This window comes from Oryx dammah, unplaced genomic scaffold, assembly GCF_014754425.2.
Source record: "Oryx dammah isolate SB20612 unplaced genomic scaffold, SCBI_Odam_1.1 HiC_scaffold_10, whole genome shotgun sequence".
In the NCBI taxonomy this organism is placed as follows: domain Eukaryota; kingdom Metazoa; phylum Chordata; class Mammalia; order Artiodactyla; family Bovidae; genus Oryx; species Oryx dammah.
Genome location: NW_024070194.1, coordinates 41313949 through 41332916, shown reverse-complemented (window position 1 = coordinate 41332916; position 18968 = coordinate 41313949). Strand labels below are relative to the sequence as shown.

The 18968-nt window shown below is 48.7% G+C and overlaps 1 protein-coding gene across 1 annotated transcript; it reads left to right on the top strand.

The window, feature by feature from the left end:
- Positions 1 to 11584: 11584 nt before the first annotated feature.
- Positions 11585 to 18751, top strand: LOC120868603 (cystatin-13-like). The gene is made up of 3 exons (XM_040247320.1): positions 11585 to 11773; positions 16671 to 16784; positions 18668 to 18751. The coding sequence occupies exons 1-3, from the start codon at positions 11585 to 11587 to the stop codon at positions 18749 to 18751; spliced, it is 387 nt and encodes a 128-aa protein (XP_040103254.1).
- The last annotated feature ends 217 nt before the right edge of the window (positions 18752 to 18968 follow it).

The following is an 18968-nucleotide window of genomic DNA, read 5'->3' as shown; positions in this document are numbered from 1 at the left end:
CCCAGGAAGTCATGGAGACGAGGGCCCAACCAGGCAGCCCAGGTGGACTCGGAGGCTGCCCATTCTCAAGACCGGTCCAGGGCTCAACGGGGGTTGAGGTCTTTCCATCCAGTGACCAGTCATGGCCATTCTAAGTGCGAACAAGGAATCCATTCAGCCCAGGCCTGTGTGGAGCTGGGGAAAAGGAGGCAGAGCTCTCAGGACATGTAGGCACTCCAGGGACCACTTGGGCTGCAGTGGCAGGGGGTGCAGGGCCTGCAACCTGGGAAATGGCCCGGGGGGCTGTGGGGAGAATGCGGCCCAGTGCTGGTCTCAGGGACACGAGCGCTGCACCAGCTCTGCCGAGTCCCCTGTGGCACCTTTACCCCTGATGCACTGCAGGTCTGTTTGCCTTGAGCCGGGCTGCCTGGAGACTGCCTGGCTCCTGGGTCCTGCTGGACTGGGAAGCCACGTGGGTACACAGACTCAGCTTCCATATGCCTCTTGGGAGAGTCCCCCTTTCTACTTGGTTGGTAAGTGTAGACTCGGTGGGTGCATTTCTAGGGTCTCCAATGGAGTCAGAGACAAAGGGTCAAGACCCAGACACCGGAACCGTGTGGAGCAGCCACCACTGTCCACCCTCTGCAGGGGGCTGGGTGGGATGGCCACATGCAAGCTCTGGGATGGACCCAGGCTGGCAAATACAAGGGTGTCTCACTCCAACCCCGGGATCAAAATACAAGGCCATTTTGTTTTACGGGATAAAGATTTGGGTCCTCTCTCGAGATGGATGGACACGGCTAGGGCAGAGGAGGGGCAAGCAGGAGGAGGGTGCTGCAGCCAGAGGGGAGGCCCAGAGAGTGAGATGGCCCTTCTGTGGCTGAGGGTCTCTGGCCAGCCTGGCTACTTTCCTTGGTGAAGCCCACTCCCCTCAGGTCCACCATGGGGGTGCCCAGATTCCCTGGTGACCTTGGACAGAAGCAGGCCACCATCTGCCTTCAGGCACCCACGGTCTCAGCCAGGGCCACCCAACAAGAGTCATTATGAAATAGACCGGGCGGGACACTCACTTCCTCCTGCAGTCTCTGTCCCCATCACCAGGTTTCTCCTGCACGTGTGGCACCAGGTCAACGCAGCCGTCGACCGTCACCCAGGGCCAGCCAGAGGCTCCTCAACTCCTCCCCGAGGAGCCATCTTCTCCTGTGGACTGACCAGAGTGGAAGGAGAGGTGACTTGAAGGGCTTGGATGGCCCCTCTACAGCCCAGTGATGATGCCAGTGGGGACCAGACATGCCCTTGTGTGCCCACTTTGTCTATAGTGCCCAGGGCATTTTTAAAACTTCCCTCCTGCTATTCCCCATCCATGGTTTGGCCACATAGGTGGCATGCCCACTCTGGCTGCTCCCCACCCCCAGCTTTCAGCACTCACACACCATGTCCCCACCCTCGGTGGGACCAACCCTCGTGATGAACAGCCTCCCCGCTCCTGGCTGCACATGGGTTCAGCCTTTGACGGGAAAGGATGGAAGCTCAGGAAGCCACGACAAACAGAGGTGCGGGTGCCCAGGGCAAGTGGGCACCTGGAGCTCACGATCAGGCTTGGCCAGGGGAAGCCCTCTCACCACAGTGTTTTACTGACCCTACGAGCAGAGCCTGGCTACCTGGGGACCAGTCCCAGCTAATGGCCTCCATTCTCAGACATAAATGTGTCTGAGTACAAGTAAATGAGTCCCGAGTCCTGGCTGGCCCCCAGAGGCCCCCAGCCAGGGGAGTGAAGCCAGGAGCAGGGTCAGCTATGTGACCACCTCCCAGACACCAGCACCCCTGAGCTAGGGGGCTGCTGGCCTCTGTGGGGGCTGGGGTATAGTCACAGGCCAGCTCGTAAGATGAAGTTCTTATCTCAACACTGTTGCCGTCTAGATCAGTCCTTCCTGTAAAGCTGGGTCCTGGGGCTGCTTGCCTTCACCTTGGAGGACCGCACGCCCACCTCTGTGAGCGGGTCCATGGAGACAAGGGATGGGCTGGGTCAGCTGCTCTGCACATCCCGGCCCGGGAGCCTGACCGTTCCGGCTCAGCTATCAGGGCTGGGACACTTGGATCTGTGGGTCTCTGCTGAGGCTGGGTTGGAAGGTGGCCTTGGGGACAGTGGGCAGTAGAGGCCTGAGCCCTATCTCTGCAGGTTCCTCCCACTTCTCACTGTCAATCGCATCCCATCCACAGTTGAAAAGCGTTATTTCGAAGGTCACTTTTGTTCTTGAGCTGACACACAGATTGACTGTTTCCACTTCTAAGTAGGCCAGGGATAAAACAGACTGCAAGGCACTTCCCCAGAGAACAGAGAGCCCTGGGAATAGAGGGTGGGAGGGCTTGGGTTGAGGAGCCCCCAGCTCTTATCTGGACACCAGGCGCCTGCAGAGTACAGCCTTCCACCCCCACAAACAGGAATGTGACTCTGGGGACCGACTTAGGAAAAGAATTATCAGTGGCAGTGACCTGCTCTCAGGCCCCACGTGGTGTCCCACCATGGATACTGCAGGGACGGGCCCCTGAGCTGTCTGACTTGGTGGGCTCAGCCCAAGGTGTACCCATGCCCAGGGCCCTGCTTCCAGAACCCTGCCTCAGAACAGCACCCAGCCCCGCACAGAGGAAGCCCTTCTGCAATCACTGTCCCCCCCTCAGCTTGTCTGTGCAAAAAACAAGAAGGTGGGCCTGTGCCCATTGCCAAGAGGGAGAGCTTGCTGTGTGAAGGACTCAGCCTCACCCTCTCAGTGTCACAGCAAACTTCACCCACGAGAGAGGCCCAGGGCCAGGGCAAGACTACAGAGCAGAGGATTGCTCCAAAGTGCCAGGGGCTGGACCCCATCCTCCCTTCAGACAAAAGGAGATTTGTAATAAAGTGAGGGTGATTTCTGTAGGATCTCACCCAATTAGGCCACCCTTGGAGCAAGACTAAACAAAAGGCATTGCTGAAAAGAAGAGTCACCAAATGAGACAAACCAAGGTGGAATTATGTATGACAGCCCGGTGAAGGGCAATGGGCAACCTTCCCAAACTAGGACTGGAGCCAGATGTCCAACCTAGCAGATATTAAGAAGAGGTGGCAAGAATACACAGAAGAACTGTACAAAAAAGATCTTTACGACCCAGATAATCATGACGGTATGATCACTCACCTAGAGTGAGACATCCTGGAATGTGAAGTCAAGTGGGCCTTAGGAAGCATCACTATGAACAAAGCTAGTGGAGGTGATGGGATGCCAGTTGAGCTATTTGAAATCTTAAAAGATGATGCTGTGAAAGTGCTGCACTCAAAATGTCAGTAAATTTGGAAATCTCAGCAGTAGCCACAGAACTGGAAAAGGTCAGTTTTCATTCCAATCCCTAAGAAAGGCAATGCCAAAGAATGCTCAAACTACTGCACAATTGCACTCATCTCACATGCTAGTAAAGTAATGCTCAAAATTCTCCAAGCCAGGCTTCAGCAATACATGAACCATGAGCTTCCAAATCTTCAAGCTGGTTTTAGAAAAGGCAGAGGAACCAGAGATCAAATTGCCAACATCTGTCAGATCATCGAAAAAGTAACAGATTTCCAGAAAAACATATATTTCTGCTTTATTGACTATGCCAAAGCCTTTGGCTGTGTGGATCACAATGAACTGTGGAAAATTCTGAAAGAGATGGGAATACCAGACCACCTGACCTGCCTCTTGAGAAACCTATATGCAGGTCAGGAAGCAACAGTTAGAACTGGACATGGAACAACAGACTGGTTCCAGGTAGGAAAGGGAGTGTGTCAGGGCTGTGTATTGCCACCCTGCTTGTTTAACTTATATGCAGAGTACATCATGAGAAATGCTGGATGGATGAAACACAAGCTGGAATCAAGATTGCTGGGAGAAATATCAATAACTTCGGCTATGCAGATGACACCACACTTCTGGCAGAAAGTAAAGAACTAAAGAGCTTCTTGATGAAAGTGAAAGAAGAGAGTGAAAAAGTTGGCTTAAAGCTCAACATTGAGAAAACTAAATCATAGCATCCTGTCCCATCACTTCATGGCAAATAAATGGGGAAACAGTGGAAACAGTGGCTGACTTTATTTTTGGGGGTTCCAAAATCACTGCAGATGGTGATTGGAGCCATGAAATTAAAAGACGCTTACTCCTTGGAAGGAAAGTTATGATCAACCTAGATAGATATTAAAAATATCTATCTAGATATTAAAAATCTAAATATTAAATATTTAATATCTAGATATTAACAAGCAGAGACATTACTTTTTCAGCAAAGGTCCATCTAGTCAAGGCTATGGTTTTTCCAGTAGTCATGTATGGATGTGAGAGTTGGACTAAAAGAAAGCTGAGTGCCAAAGAATTGATGCTTTTGAACTGTGGTGTTGGAGAAGACTCTTGAGAGTCCCTTGGACTGCAAGGAGGTCCAACCAGTCCATCCTAAAGATCAGTCCTGAGTGTTCATTGGAAGGACTGATGTTGAAGCTGAAACTCCAATACTTTGGCCACATGATGTGAAGAGCTGACTCATTGGAAAAGAGTCAGCTGGGAAAGATTGAGGGCAGAAGGAGAAGGGGACGACAGAGGGTGAGATGGTTGGATGGCATCACCGGCTCAATGGACATGAGTTTGGGTGAACTCCAGGAGTTGGTGATGGATAGTGGGGGTCACAAAGAGTTGGCCAGGACTCAGTGACTGAACTGAACTGAATGGTCCAGCCCTGGGCGGTGTCTCCTGTGTGTCTCGCTCAGCCTCTGCCTTGGCAAGCAGCCAGCAAATGTGACTAGGGAGGAAGGTGATTCGGCCTTTTTCCTCCCAGGCTCTTTGCTTTTGAGGCTGAGTTTGGAGTTTGGGCCTCAGCAGCACAGCCTTTCATGGTGGCCTCTGTCTGGCTGAGAGCTCACCCTCCCTACCTCCAAGCAGACCCTCAATCCTGCAGGCAGCCAATGGCTTTAGGTGGATGGTGGAGAACTTTTGGGGGAGTGGTTCAGACTGGAGGGACAGAGGCCTAGAGAAAGGAAGACTAAATCTCCAAACAAATTATTTCAGTAACATTCTCTGGCCCTATAGCCCAAGTGAGTCCAGAGATCCTGCTTAGGAGGGCTCACCCACATTGATCCAGGTGGGAGAGGATCTCCCAGGTTTATACAAGAGCTGGAAAGACTCACTCATCCACAGGAAGAAGCGGAGAAGGTACTGATGTTTGGAAACATGGAGTGAGATGGGCTGAGGCCCTCAGTTGAACCCTCCAGCCTCCCCCAGCCCGCAGGCCTCAGGCTAGGACTGGTGTCAGTGTGAGCCCCAGAAACACAGTCTCTGATGCAGGTTGTGAAGCTCCCCCCTCACCAAGGACCCACTGGGCGTCCCTCCCCTCCACCCAAGCCCAGCCCGTGTTGTGCTGTGCTAAGTCGCTTCAGTAGTGTCCAACTCTTTTCGATCCTATGGACTGTAGCCCATGGGATTCTCCACACAGGCAAGAATACTAGAATGGGTTGCCATGCCCTCCTCCAAGAAATATTCCCAACCCAGGGATTGAACCTGCGCCTCATGTCTCCTGCATTGGCAGATGAGCTCTTTACCACTAGCACCACCTGGGAAGCCCCAGCCCAGCCTAGGACCTCGAAAATGGTCTGTGCTGACAATGCTGGTGAAGATGCTGTTTTGTAAACAGTTGTGTTTTTTCTCATTTCAATGCAAGCCTGCTCTTTGGAACCAAAAGTCCAGGATAGGGGCAATCTATCAAAGCAGAAGAATTAGGTAATAACTGCTCTATTTCAGACAAGAAAAACCAGGGTGCCCATGCTCTATTGTGCACATGGACAAAAATGTCTGTAGGACAAATTCCTGGATTCAGATGTGTTGGGGACTGTGTAACTTTTAAATGTTTGACAGAGTTTGCTAAATCACTGTGAACAAAGACTGCTGGATCCCCCCATACCAATGCTGATGAAGGTGGCTTATCAACTAGACACTGTCATTGCATTCAACCTTTTTCCAAAGAGTAAGGGAATGGTGATACTTCATTGATCTGGATTAATCTGAATTTCTGTTAAAGATGCTAAGCATGTTTTCAAGTGTGTTTTAGAGATATTTATATTTCTTTTTCTGTGTTGATGACTTTTCTCCAAGTTTCCTATTAGATTCTTGTCTTTTTAAAGATTACTTCCCCAAACTCCTTGATATGACGAAAATTGAAATGTTCTACATCATACTTGTCAAGTCCTTACCACTTGTCTCCCTTCATGCCCACTAAAATTTCAGTTCAGTTCAGTTGCTCAGTCATGTCCAACTCTTTGAGACCCCGTGACCTGCAGCACACCAGGCCTCCCTGTCCATCACCAACTCCCGGAGTTCACCCAAACTCATGTCCATTGAGCTGGTGATGCCATCCAACCATTTCATCCTCTGTCGTCCCCTTCTCCTCCTGCCTTCAATCTTTCCCAGCATCAGGATCTTTTCCAATGAGTCAGCTCTTCACATCATGTGGCCAAAGCATTGGAGTTTCAGCTTCAACATCAGTCCTTCCAATGAACACCAGGACTGATCTCCTTTAGGATGGACTGGTTGGATCTTCTTGCAGTCCAAGGGACTCTAAAAATAGTGATCATCAAAAACAGAGGTTATAACCACTGCTGGCATAGATGTAGTAAAATTGGAACCCCCAGACACTGCCCGTGGGAGTGCAAAATGCTGTAGCCATCTTGGGAAATCATCTAGTAGGTTCTCAGAAGGTTAAATATAGAGTTCAGGTAACTCAGTAACTCAGAGTATACCTGAGAGAAATAAAAGCATCAGTTCAGTTCAGTTCAGTGGCTCAGTCGTGTCCGACTCTTTGTGACCCCATGAACCGCAGCACGCCAGGCCTCCCTGTCCATCACCAACTCCCGGAGTTCACTCAGACTCACATCTATTGAGTCAGTGATGCCATCCAGCCATCTCATCCTCTGTCATCCCCTTTTCCTCCTGCCCCCAATCCCTCCTAGCATCAGAGTCTTTTCCAATGAGTCAATAAAAGCATACGTCCACACAAAAGCCTGAATAAGGATGTTTAGAGCAATACTAGTCGTAATAGCCAAGAAGTAGACACAACCCTCATGTCCACTCATTGGTGAATGGATAGATATAACACAGTACACACATATGCAGGGAAAGGTTATTCAGTGATAAAAAGGAATGAAGTGGCAATTCTTGCTATAACAAGGATGAAACTTGAAAATATGCTAAGACAAAGCCATGCACTACAAGACTATACAGAGTATGAATCCATTTATAGGAAATGCCAGAAGAGATAAATCTATAAAGTAGATGAGAGATTGCCTAGGGTTGAAGGAGGCAGGGAACCTGGCTGGTACTGGTAGAGGCTTTCTGGGAAAGCTGATTATGGTTTTGAATGTAAAACTCTTGAAGACACTAAAAGCCATTGAATCATGCACTTAAATAGTTGGATTGTATGCTGTGAGAATTATATTTTAGTAAAGTTGTTTAAGGTCGTCCCTGATGGCTCAGTGGTAAAGAATCTGCCTGGTAATGCAAGAGACATGGGTTCGATCCTTGGGTTGGGCTGATCACCTGGAGAAGGGAAATGCTACCCACTCCAGTATTCTTGCCTGGAGAATCCCATGGTGGCTACAGTCCATGGGGTCACAAAGAGTCAGACATGACCAAGCAACTGAACAGCAACAACAAAAGGTGCTTAAAAAACCACATTACCCCCGAGCAGTGAGCCTGCCTCTTAGCTGCCCACTGGCTGCACCCCCTGAGGCAAGCAGGGTGAGGAGCACCAGCGGGTGGTCCAAGAATCCTGATTCCCATAGTCAGGGCAGAATGAGATGCTTCATACTTGGCAATAGGTTCTGGAACAATCAATATCTGCCATGGTCAATGACCCCAAAGCAAATGAGTGAGTCCGGTGCAGGGCTGCGGGGGAGGGGGAGGGGGGCCATGCTGAGAGGATACAAACCCCTCCCCTCTCTGTCACTGGAAGCCCAAGGACCAGTCTAGAACTCAGTCTTGTGGGTCCACATCCATCACAGTGTCAACACCTCAAACCCCTGCCCTTTGACTTTCACAAGGCCACCTGGGTAGGCTCCAGCAGGTTCCCAGGGAGTATGGGCCCCCTCTGCCCCTTGCTGAGCAAGGTGCCAGGGGAAGATGGATCAACCAGGGCGTCTGGGGAGAGACTTCAGCCCAGATCACTGTTTTCAAACAATTCGTGTGGTCAAGTTGGGGAAATGGACTCCTTTTGGACCATACCATCTGCTCAAATCATCTTAGCCCCACTGAACTAAGACAACTGAGCAAATTGTCTTTGTGCTTTGCATTTTGAAAGAGCTTTTCCCATAAAAGAGAACTTAGCCCTTTGCCAATTATCTTCCAAATAATTTATTGTGTTCCCATTCACCTAGTGACTTTGTGCCAAGGAATGTGTGTGAGCACGTGATGTGTGAGCCTGCATGTGTGAGTGTGTATTGTACAAAATGTGTGGGTCAATTGATTGTTCTCCATCTGGCTTCTGTGTTTTCTACAACCTTAGAAGTTCAGTTCAGTTCAGTCGTTCAGTCGTGTCTGACTGTTTGTGACCCCATGGACTGCAGCATCCCAGGCTTCCCTGTCCTACTTCCGGAGCTTACTCAAACTCATGTCCATTGAGTTGGTGATGTCATCCAACCATCTCATCCTCTGTTTCCCCCTTCTCTTCCCGCCCTCAATCTTTCCCAGCATCAAGGTCTTTTCAAATGAATCAGTTCTTTGCATTAGGTGGCCAAAGTATTGGAGTTTCAGCTTCAGCATCAGTCCTTCCAATGAATATTCAGCACTGATTTCCTTTAGGATGGACTGGTTGGATCTCCTTGCAGTCCAAGGGATTCTCAAGAGTCTTCTCCAACTCCACCATTCAAAAACATCAGTTCTTTGGTGCTCAGCTTTCTTTTTAGTCCAACTCTCTCATGACTACTGGAAAAATCATAGCTTTGACTAGACGGACCTTTGTTGGCAAAGCAATGTCTCTGCTTTTTAATATGCTGTCTAGGTTGGTCATAGCTTTTCTGCCAAGGAGCAAGCGTCTTTTAATTTCATGGCTGCAGTCACTATCTGCAGTGATTTTGGAGCCCCCCAAATTAAGTCTGTCACTGTTTCTGCATATAAGTTATATGTACTCTGCATATAAGTTAAATAAGCAAGGTGACAATAAACAGCCTTGGTGTACTCTTTCCCGATTTGGAACCAGTCTGTTGTTCCATGTCCAGTTCTAACTTTTGCTTCTTGACCTGCATACAGATTTCTCAGGAGGCAGGTCAGGTGGTCTGGTATTCCCATCTCTTTCAGAATTTTCTACAGTTGTGATCCAGACAGTCAAAGGCTTTGGCATAATCAATAAAACAGAAGTAGGTGTTTTTCTGGAACTCTCTTGCTTTTTCAATGATCCAATGGATGTTGGCAATTTGATCTCTGGTTCCTCTGCCGTTTTTAAATCCAGCTTGAACATCCAGAAGTGCACTGTTCACTTACTGTTGAAGCCTGGCTTGGAGAATTTTGGGCATTACTTTGTTAACATGTGAGATGAGCTTAGTAAGGGCTCCTGAATTCCAGCCAAGGATTCCATCTCAGACATCTGACCCTTCAGCAGGTAACTTTCAGGTCTCACATGCCCTGTCTGGATCTCATCTTACAGGTCTCAGGTATGATCGTCCTTGGGCTGTATGTTATCCTGGAAAGAGAAACAGTGATTTCCCAATGTCTGAGTTCATGGAAGTCCCTCACCACGGCTGAACCAGGCCCCTGTGCTGAGTGAGACGGAGTCGTGACCGTCAGGGGAGCCTGACTCGGGAGGAGAAGTACACACAGGGGAAGAACCTGGACCAAGGGAGCCCATCTGGGACAGGCCTGGAGATGTGGAGAGATGGCTGCCATCTGTCCATCCCACGGAGGGTCACGCACCCGTGGTCATCGCCAGCTTTCGGCTTCGTGTCCTCGGCACTAGCCCTGGGCTCCCCTCCTGAGCGAGGAGGCCCAGGGCCCCTGAGCCCGGCTGTTTGGCGCCTCCTCCTGCCTCTAAGACCAAGGGGTCCCACAATGGGACTCTGACAGAGACTCGCTGGAGGTGGCTTCACTTCCAGCTGCCCATCCAAAGCACAGAGATTTAGAAAGTCCAGAGGCATGGGACAGGACGGGAACCCAATGCTGGTGGCAGATTCTGTGGGCTCCCCAGTGAGTCTATGGGCTTGAAGGCAGAGGGTCCCTCACTGGGGCTGGTCACCTGGGCCGCATCAGTGGGGCAGGGCTTAGGTCACAAAGGGGCCACAGAGGTGACCACTGGCAGGGAAGGCAGCTGGGTGCAGAAGCACCTGACCTTGGCTCCGACAGACACCCTGAGAGGGCACATGGCTGGGAACTGAGTGGGCCTGAAACGAGCTGGCCGCAGGCTAGAGCCACCGTGCTCAGGTCCTGGGGAGGGAGAGAGGCTGCCTGCGGCTGGCGGCCAGCTCAGGGCTTGGCCACAGCATTGTGGAAAGGGCCTTGGTGCTCAGGTGGGTCTGGGGGTAGCCCTGGTGGGCAGGAGACAGCCCCGGGCGGCTGGCCAGTGTGCCCAGGCACATGGAGCAGGAGAGAGTCACTGCTCCCTATCGTGTGTCACGTCGAAGCTGCCGTGGAGCAGAGGCAGGGCGGGAAGGGATAGGTTACCACCAGCTGGAAGGGTGGGCAGGAGAACCCGGTGTCCGTGCGCGTCAGCCTCCCCACAGGTCAGGCTCTGGGAGGCACAGGTTTGGTTGGTGATTCCTGGCAGAGGGCACGTGGCAACCCCAGATGGGCAGCTGAAACTAAGACCCTGGGAGTATTTGGTGCTGGGTGTCTATATCTAAACCCCAGGAGTCTCTTGGTTTAGACACCACATCCTCTGTTCAGCCCGGACACTCTGTCCTTACTTCTCTGGGCAAACGCACCCCATGGATCCAGCTTGGCTCAGGCTGCTAGCTCCTGGTCTGCCCCCTACACCCGAACCGCTGCATCGGCCTTGAGAGCTACGTCCTGTGGGTCCTTGTCGGCCGGAGGGCTTCCTCTAAAGCAAAGGCGCTTCACAAGTGGCATGCCATCCCTTGTACATGTGGGCGAGACTGAGCCGGACAGCCCTGGGCCAAAGCAGACTCTCAGTCCTGGGACTCTTGCCTCCTAAGTGTAAAGGGCATCTCCACGGGGCTCAGAGAGATGGGGACATAGCATGTGCAGGGCCTTCCATGGGCTGGAGAGACTCACCCCCACTCAGCAGCCAGGTCCCGGCACAGACAGGTCCTAGGCACCTATCAGGAAGATCAGGGGTGTGTGTGTGTGTGTGTGTATACACAGAGGTGTGTGTCCTTCTAAAAAGGAAGCATCTGTGGTGGGCAAATGGACTGAATTAGACCTCTCGCAGGTGGCTTCTTTTTGGGCAGATGATGTTAACAGATGTTCACTTTCCACCTGCAGCAGCGCTGGGAGGGGCCGGTGTGGAGGCAGCAGGGCCCGCTAAACCTCAGCAGGACAAGAGGGACTCGGCCTGAACCCCCGGTTGAGGAGCCATGGCCAGGATCTGCCCTGGCCTGCTGCTTTGGATGACCATGGCGGCCCTCACATCCAGAGGTATCCAAGCCTGGGGATCGAAGAAGGTGACGAGGGAATTCCAAGACATCTCAGCATCCTACGTGTATGTGCAGCAGGCACTGTGGTTTGCCATGAAGGAGTACAACAAGGCCAGCAAGGACACGTATGTCTACAAGGTGATGAACATTCTGAGGTCCCAGGAGCAGGTTAGTGGCTCTTGCTTCCCATCCTTTGTCCCCATGCTCATCTTTGTGGGAGGGCCGTTGTCAGCTGAGAGCAGCTGAGAGATACCTGGAGCCAAAATTTATAAACTTTAATTTAGGGGTTTGGGGAAGAAAGTTAATTAAGTTTTAAAGGGGCCATGTTTGGGACAGTGTGAGCAGATACCATCCACCTGAGTGTTGATGAGGATGCGTTCTAACACAGTGAACAAGCAAACAAACTCCACACCCAGCTTTCATTGTAAGTAGGAACCAAGGCAGAAGGGAAGGTTTTTCTTTACAAAAAAGTGGCTACTTAGAAATGTGAAAGAATAGGAAACTAGAAAATCACCTTTTGCAACCACCATTGTAATAACAAACTCAGGCAAAGATCAGCGATGAATCTGCCACCCAAGATGGAGAGAAGTAAGGGGAAGGGGCCATAGCTACAGGGATTGCTTGTTAATTAATTACAACCAGAACACACGGGACAAACCGACACTATGTGCCTCTGAAGTGACATCACTGCAAGGAGATGGCATCACATGTATACCGTGTTCCTGCCCCAAATGTGTGAGAGTGTTCATGAGGGACAATTAGACAAGTCCATGTTACAGGATGCTGCTTCCCTGGTGATGTTCGTGGTAAAGAACCCCTCTGCCAATGCAGGAGACATAAGAGACGCGAGTTCAATCCCTGGGTTAGGAAGATTCCCTGGAGGAGGGCATGGCAACCCATTCCTGTATTCTTGCCTGGAGAATCACCATGGACAGAGGAGCCTGGTGGGCTACAGTCCATGGGGTCGCAAAGAGCTGGACACAACTGAACTGGCTGAGCACACACACAAGCATATTACAGGGCATTCTCTAAGGCCACTTCAAAATATCAGTGCTGTAGATTTCAAGGAAAATAATACCGGTGAACCTATTTGCAGGGCAGGAATAGAGACACAGACGTCGAGAATGCACTTGTGGACAGAGAGAGGGAAGGAGAGGGTGGGACAGATTGAGAGATTAGCGCTGATATATACACACTGACATGTGTAACGTAGATAGCTAATGGGAAGGTGCTATATAGCACAGGGAGCTCAGCTTGGGGCTCTGTGACAACAGAGGGGTGGGATGGGGGCGTCAGAGGGAGGTCCAAGAGGGAGGGGATATATGTACACATATAGCCAGTTCACGCTGTTGTGCATCTTGTTGTACAGCAGAACCTAATACAACATTGCAAAGCAATTATACTCCAATTTAAAAATTGATAAAAATTTAAATATCAGTGCTGTGAAAAATGGGGTAGATCAGGAAATTGTTCTCATGAAAGGAAATTTAGGAAGCATGATGATAAAGGCAAGATGTGTTTCTGTGTTGTCTCTTGGATTTAAAATAATACCAGGGACTTCCCTGGTGGTTCAGTGGCTAAGACTCCATACTCCCACTGCAGGGAACCTGGGTTCATATCCTGGTCAGGGTACTAGATTTCACATGCCACAACCAAGACCTGGTGCAGCTAAATAAACAAACAAACAATAAAATAAGGCCGTAAAGGGTGCTCTTAGGGCGGCTGGAGGTTGGAATATGGACTGTGTCTTGGAGGAACCAGCACTGTGTTTCCTGAGAAAGAGTGTTGTCCTGCTGTCTATGCAGGAGCCCAAGGTGGGGTTGTTGGGGTGCAGGAAGCAGTAGTCACGGGGGCAGAAGGTGATGTGCCATGAATGATGCTGGCCTGACCCACCCCTCTCCTCCACTCACCCCATCTTCCTCCAACCTGTACTACCCACCTTCCAGCCACCGCCAACCTGCCTCCCTTTCCAGCTTCCTTACGTGGGCAGAAGTTTCACTCGGTGTCCTGACCCCCTAAGAGGTGGGGACACCTGGCACCTTGTCCATCTGCACAGGCTGTGGGTCCTGGGCTCCCTCTGGTTCTTTCTGTGGCCCCAGTTGTGTGCTTTGTGTTTTTAGGAAGCAACACCTGGGCCAGGATGTGCATTTCCCGATGGGTGGCTGAATTAAAACCCCACATCCCTGGGGGCTCAGATTTAATAGCTGTTCTTAATGAAGTTCCTGCCTTTCCCGGGACTAGTCCATTTTTCTTAATCTGTGCTCTCTGTTTATATAAATAGAAATAGATGGCTCTGCTTTACAGGCTGATATTTAATCTCCTGGGCTTCTCTGGTAGCTCAGTCAGTAAGAATCCTCCTGCAATGCAAGAGGCCAGAGTTGGATCCCTACGTCGGGAAGATGCCCTGGAGGAGGGCATGGCAACCCACTCCAGTATTCTTGTCTGGAGAATCCCCATGAACAGAGGAGCCTGGCGGGGTACAGTCCATAGGGTCGCAAAGAGTCAGACACAACTTAGTGACTAAACCACCATTTAATAATAAAATAAACCAAAGACCCACATATCTCAAGACTTACATATCATTTCATACTGTTCACTGGTTCTTTTCATGAATGTCCATTTTATTTCTTAGTTCACTGTCAGTTCTAGAATTCAGGTAAGGATACAAAAATATCAAGTGGAAACAGGTTAAAAAAGAGGCTAGGAGAGAGGTGTTTTAAATTCACTTGAAAACATATTGAAGAAAGGAGTAAGGAAGAATACAACATCCCCAAACAAAAGCGAACAGAAAAATACTGGGTGACAATTCAGATAAAACTTAACAAAATACCCACAGGCCCTGTAGATGGAAAATTGCTCTATTCCACTGAATGATTTAACTTAAAACTACAAAGATATTTATCAGCAGCTGTCACTCACAGCCTGCAGCTAAATCTGGCCCATGGCCCTTCTTAGTACATCCCATGAGATATGAATGAATATAAGAAACAAAAGGAGACTATTTTGTGACATATGAAAATTATATTATACTGAAACTTATGTCCATAAATACAATTTTATTAAGACACTGCCAGGCACACTTTTTGAATGCCATCTGGGCTGTGTCTGTGCTGCAAAGCCTGGAATATTTCCTCTCTGGCCCTTAAAGAAAAAGCGTGTAGCTACCTGCTCCACTTCACAGAGGAGGAAAACAGGCACAGAGAAATTTAGAAACCTGCCCAGGGTCACACAGCTACTAAGAGAAGAGCCAAGATTTAAACCCAGGCTGTCTACTCTTAATCCACTGATGCTACTGCCTCTGGATGATGCCAGCTGGGCCAAAGATACGACAGTGCAGCCAGCCAGGAGGGCACGGTGTCACAGGAGGCCAACGGAGTCAGAGAGGCCTGGCCATGGCGGGAGTGAGGGGCTGAATCCACAGCTGGACCCTCATTTGCCTCCCTTTCCTGGGCAATCAGGGACAAAAGTGGGGCCGGGGGTCTGTCAGCGGTTGTTGAGGATGATTTAGGGAAGTCTGTTTTTTTGGTAATTTTCACTTGGAAATTTACTCAAATACAAAGCATTCATTCTCAACTGGGCATAGATTTTGCTCTTCAGGGCATTTTTGGCCATAGCCTGAGATGTTTCTGATCATCACAACTGAAGGGGCTGCTACTGAGATTTGAGGAATGGAGTCCAGTAATGTGGGTTATCATGCCTCAGGTGTAGCAGGGCCTCCATAGCCAAGAAATTCAAATGCCAACAGCCCCAAAATGCCAACAGCCCCAAATGCCAACAACACTGGAAAACTTGATATCCAGTCCTGAAAAATGTGCTTGGGGTACATTTGGAAGTAGTTTTGAAAGTGACCACTGATTTCTTTACATCCCCCCACAGATGTCAATCCTGGTGGGCACCCCTGCAGGTGTCCTTTCAGACACTTAGTGCATAGCTGAAAATTTTAAAATATGTTTTATACTCGTGAAACTGTACTTAGATTTCTGCCTGCACCCATTTTGTTCAATGCCCAGGTGACTTTTCCAGAATTTCCAAAATGTTTACTCTATTTTCTGAATTATCTCTTATTCTTGTGCACTCAGGTACAGAATCTAACTAACCTGGTCATTCTCTTTAAATATTCTTTCCTTAACGTCTTATAAACTTTGTTTTCCTTTTCAGATTGTTTCTATGTCCTGGCTATTGTACATAGTGCTGCAATGGAACATTGGGGTACATGTGTCTTTTTGAATGATGGTTTTCTCAGGGTATATGCCCAGGAGTAGGATTTCTGGATCATATGGGAATTCTATGCTTAGTTTTTTAAAGGCATCTCCATACTAATCTCCATAGTGGTTGTATCAACTTATATTCTCACCAATAGTGTAGAGGGGTTCCCTTTTCTCCACACCTTTTCTAGGATTTTTGTTTGTAGAGTTTTTGATGATGGCTATTCTGACCTGTGTGAGGTGATACTTCATTGTAGTTTTGATTTGCATTTCTCTAATGAATAGTAAGGTCGAGCATATTTTCATTCTTCAATCATGGGAATGGACATTTACCATTGCTCATCTGGGTTTCTTTGTTAGGCCTCCTTGAGTACAGGGCTATGGTGGGCTCTGGACAGGGTAAGGGGGTGAGGGGAGATGCCTGGAAAGTCAGGGATTTGGGAGGGTGTATGACACGGAATAAGGTGTAGATAACTAAAACTGCCAAAGGGAAGCAATATATTCTAAGTGGATTTCACTGAAAATGTTGATTCTTTCCCAAGCTCCAGTGAACAAACCATTAGTTTTCCCAGGAAAATGGTCTTTAGGAAATAGCTTTCTTGATTTATCTCGATGAGAGCTGTCATTGCTTTAAGATTAAAAATCATAATGAAAAAAATTGAGAAACAGAGAGACAGAGAGAACAAGGTAAAGACCACTTCTGCGTTACCCCAAAACTCTGTCAAAAGAAACTAGAGGAGGGAGGGATGTGGGGAGACATCCTTTGCCCCAAGCAGTCAATGACGTGTTTGTTTGTCAGAAATGACAACTGATACCACATATTCTTTGATGATCTCTAACTTGAAATGATTCACGGGCAGGTCACCGATAGTTTGGATTACCTTCTTGAAGTCGAAATTGAGCGGACAAAGTGCAAGAAAATTTCAGGGAGAACTGAAAACTGTTTAGCACAAGAGGATCCCCAAATGCAGAAGGTAGGTGCTGAGACAGCCTTCAGCAACCTTGAATTATCTTGCTTGAAATCACTCATTAGCCTCTTATCTTCTTATCTCTTATCTTCTTCTTATCTCTGCCCTTATAGGGCTCATGCAACTCAGAGATTCCCCATTTCAGATCTCCTATAGGTTTTGAGCTTATCTGTTTTCTTTATTGAGTCTTAGAAAGGAAGAAAGGGTAACTATCTGATCTCCTTGGGGAAAAGTTTTAAAACCTGATATTATCTTAAATAGTTATAGGCCTGGTTCATGGAAGGTAGGAAAATTTTCCAAAGTATTAATTAAGTAGCTGAAAATCAACTACAGAAGGAAAAAACAAAGCTGTCAACTTATTGTTATATATCCTAGTTTTTTCTACATTTTATATTTGTGTTTTTGTATAGTAGGGAATTGTACTGCATACTGTTCCATAATTTAGATTTTTACTTAATAATAAAATCTAAGAATTTCTGAAACTGGACAGTTATTTGAGGGCAGTATCACTGCAGACAGAGACTGCAGCCATGAAATTAAAAGATGCTTTCTTCTCGGGAGAAAAGCGATGACAAACTTAGACAGTGTATTAAAAAGCAAAGACATCACTCTGCTGACAAAGGTCCATATAGTCAAAGCTATGGTTTTTCCAGTAGTCATGTACAGATTTGAGAGTTGGACCATAAAGAAGGCCGAAAAAAATGATGCTTTCAAACTGTGGTGCTGCAGAAGACTCTTGAGAGTCCCTTGAACTGCAAGGAGATCCAACCAGTCCATCCTAAAGGAAATCAATTCTGACTATTCATTGGAAGGACTGATGCTGAAGCTGAAGCTCCAATACTTTGACTGCCTGAAGTGAAGAGCCGACTTATTGGAAAAGACCCTGACACTGGGAAAGATCGAAGGTGGGAGGAGAAGGGGACGACAGAGGATGAGATGGTTGGATGGCATCATCGACTCAGTGGACATGAGTCTGAGTAAGCTCTGGGAGATAGTAAGGACAGGGAAGCCTAGGACGCTGCAGTCCATGGGGTCACAAAGAGTCGGGCACAAAGTAGAGACTGAACAACTAGAACAACTAATATGTTCCCCAACACTGCCAGGAACCAGCTCAATTCATCCTGATCCCCTGCAACCTGGACGCCCCGCCAGTCTGGACTCAGTTCCTCCATGGCCAGTTTGGGTTCCTGGTTGCTTGGTCCTTTGTCCGCCTCAGCCTGACCCCTTAGTCTTTGTATCTTACACAACTTCAGTTCTACTGAGTGCCACGTTGATGTAATGGAGGTTTTCTTGCTTTATATTTTTATTCTGATTGAATAAAGATTTTAGGTGAGAAGAGGGACAGAGTGATCTCACCCAGGTCAGAAGCTGGGAGCACCGCTCCTTTTGCAGGCCCTGTGTCTCCTCCCAGCTCCTCAGCTGCAAGCTTTTCCTGGTGGGACGTGGCCAGATTCTGATCCCCTTTCCAAAGCCTGTAGGACCCCGAGTATTGGTTCTGCCTCCCCTGGGAAGAACCCACTGGGCCCTCCATGCAGCATGGGGTCTCCAGGGGCTGCAGGAAGTCTGCGTGGGCGGTTGGAGTGGGGGGAGTCCAGAGCTGGACTGGAGGATTTCTCCAGGCTAATTCATCCTGGGCTCCAACACTTGCTCTCCTGGAGCAAATGGAGCCCTGACTGTGATGCCCTCATATCACAGGGACATGAACCGAAGTGGCACTCACCTCAGTTGCAAAGCTGTCTCCTCAGCCATCAGGTCAACTGTTCAGGGGCCTGTAGGGGCATGACTGGCCCCTCCTTAAGCCAAATCTTGACACCTGGAAATAGGAGCTTCTGGTTTTCTTTTTTGAATTTTTCTTGCTTATGAGTTATTATTCTTTTTATCTCTTCCAGGCATTTTATTGCACCTTTATTGTGGCATCCAAACCCTGGAAATTTGAACTCAAGATGCTAAAGAAAGAATGCAGTCCTATCTAATGGTCAGCTAGCCACTCTGCAGCTCTCACGTGCATTTCAAGAAGTGAAGATACTTGTAAAACACTTAAATAACACATCTGACCTCTCGACTTCCCTTTTGTAGCCTGCTTTCTTTTTGTGCATTCTCCAGGCGCTAAGGCTATGGATGCAGTGCTGGTAGGGTAGTATCTTTCGCTTAGTCAGTGCATTTACCTGCGGGGACAGTCTGCTCCCAGTG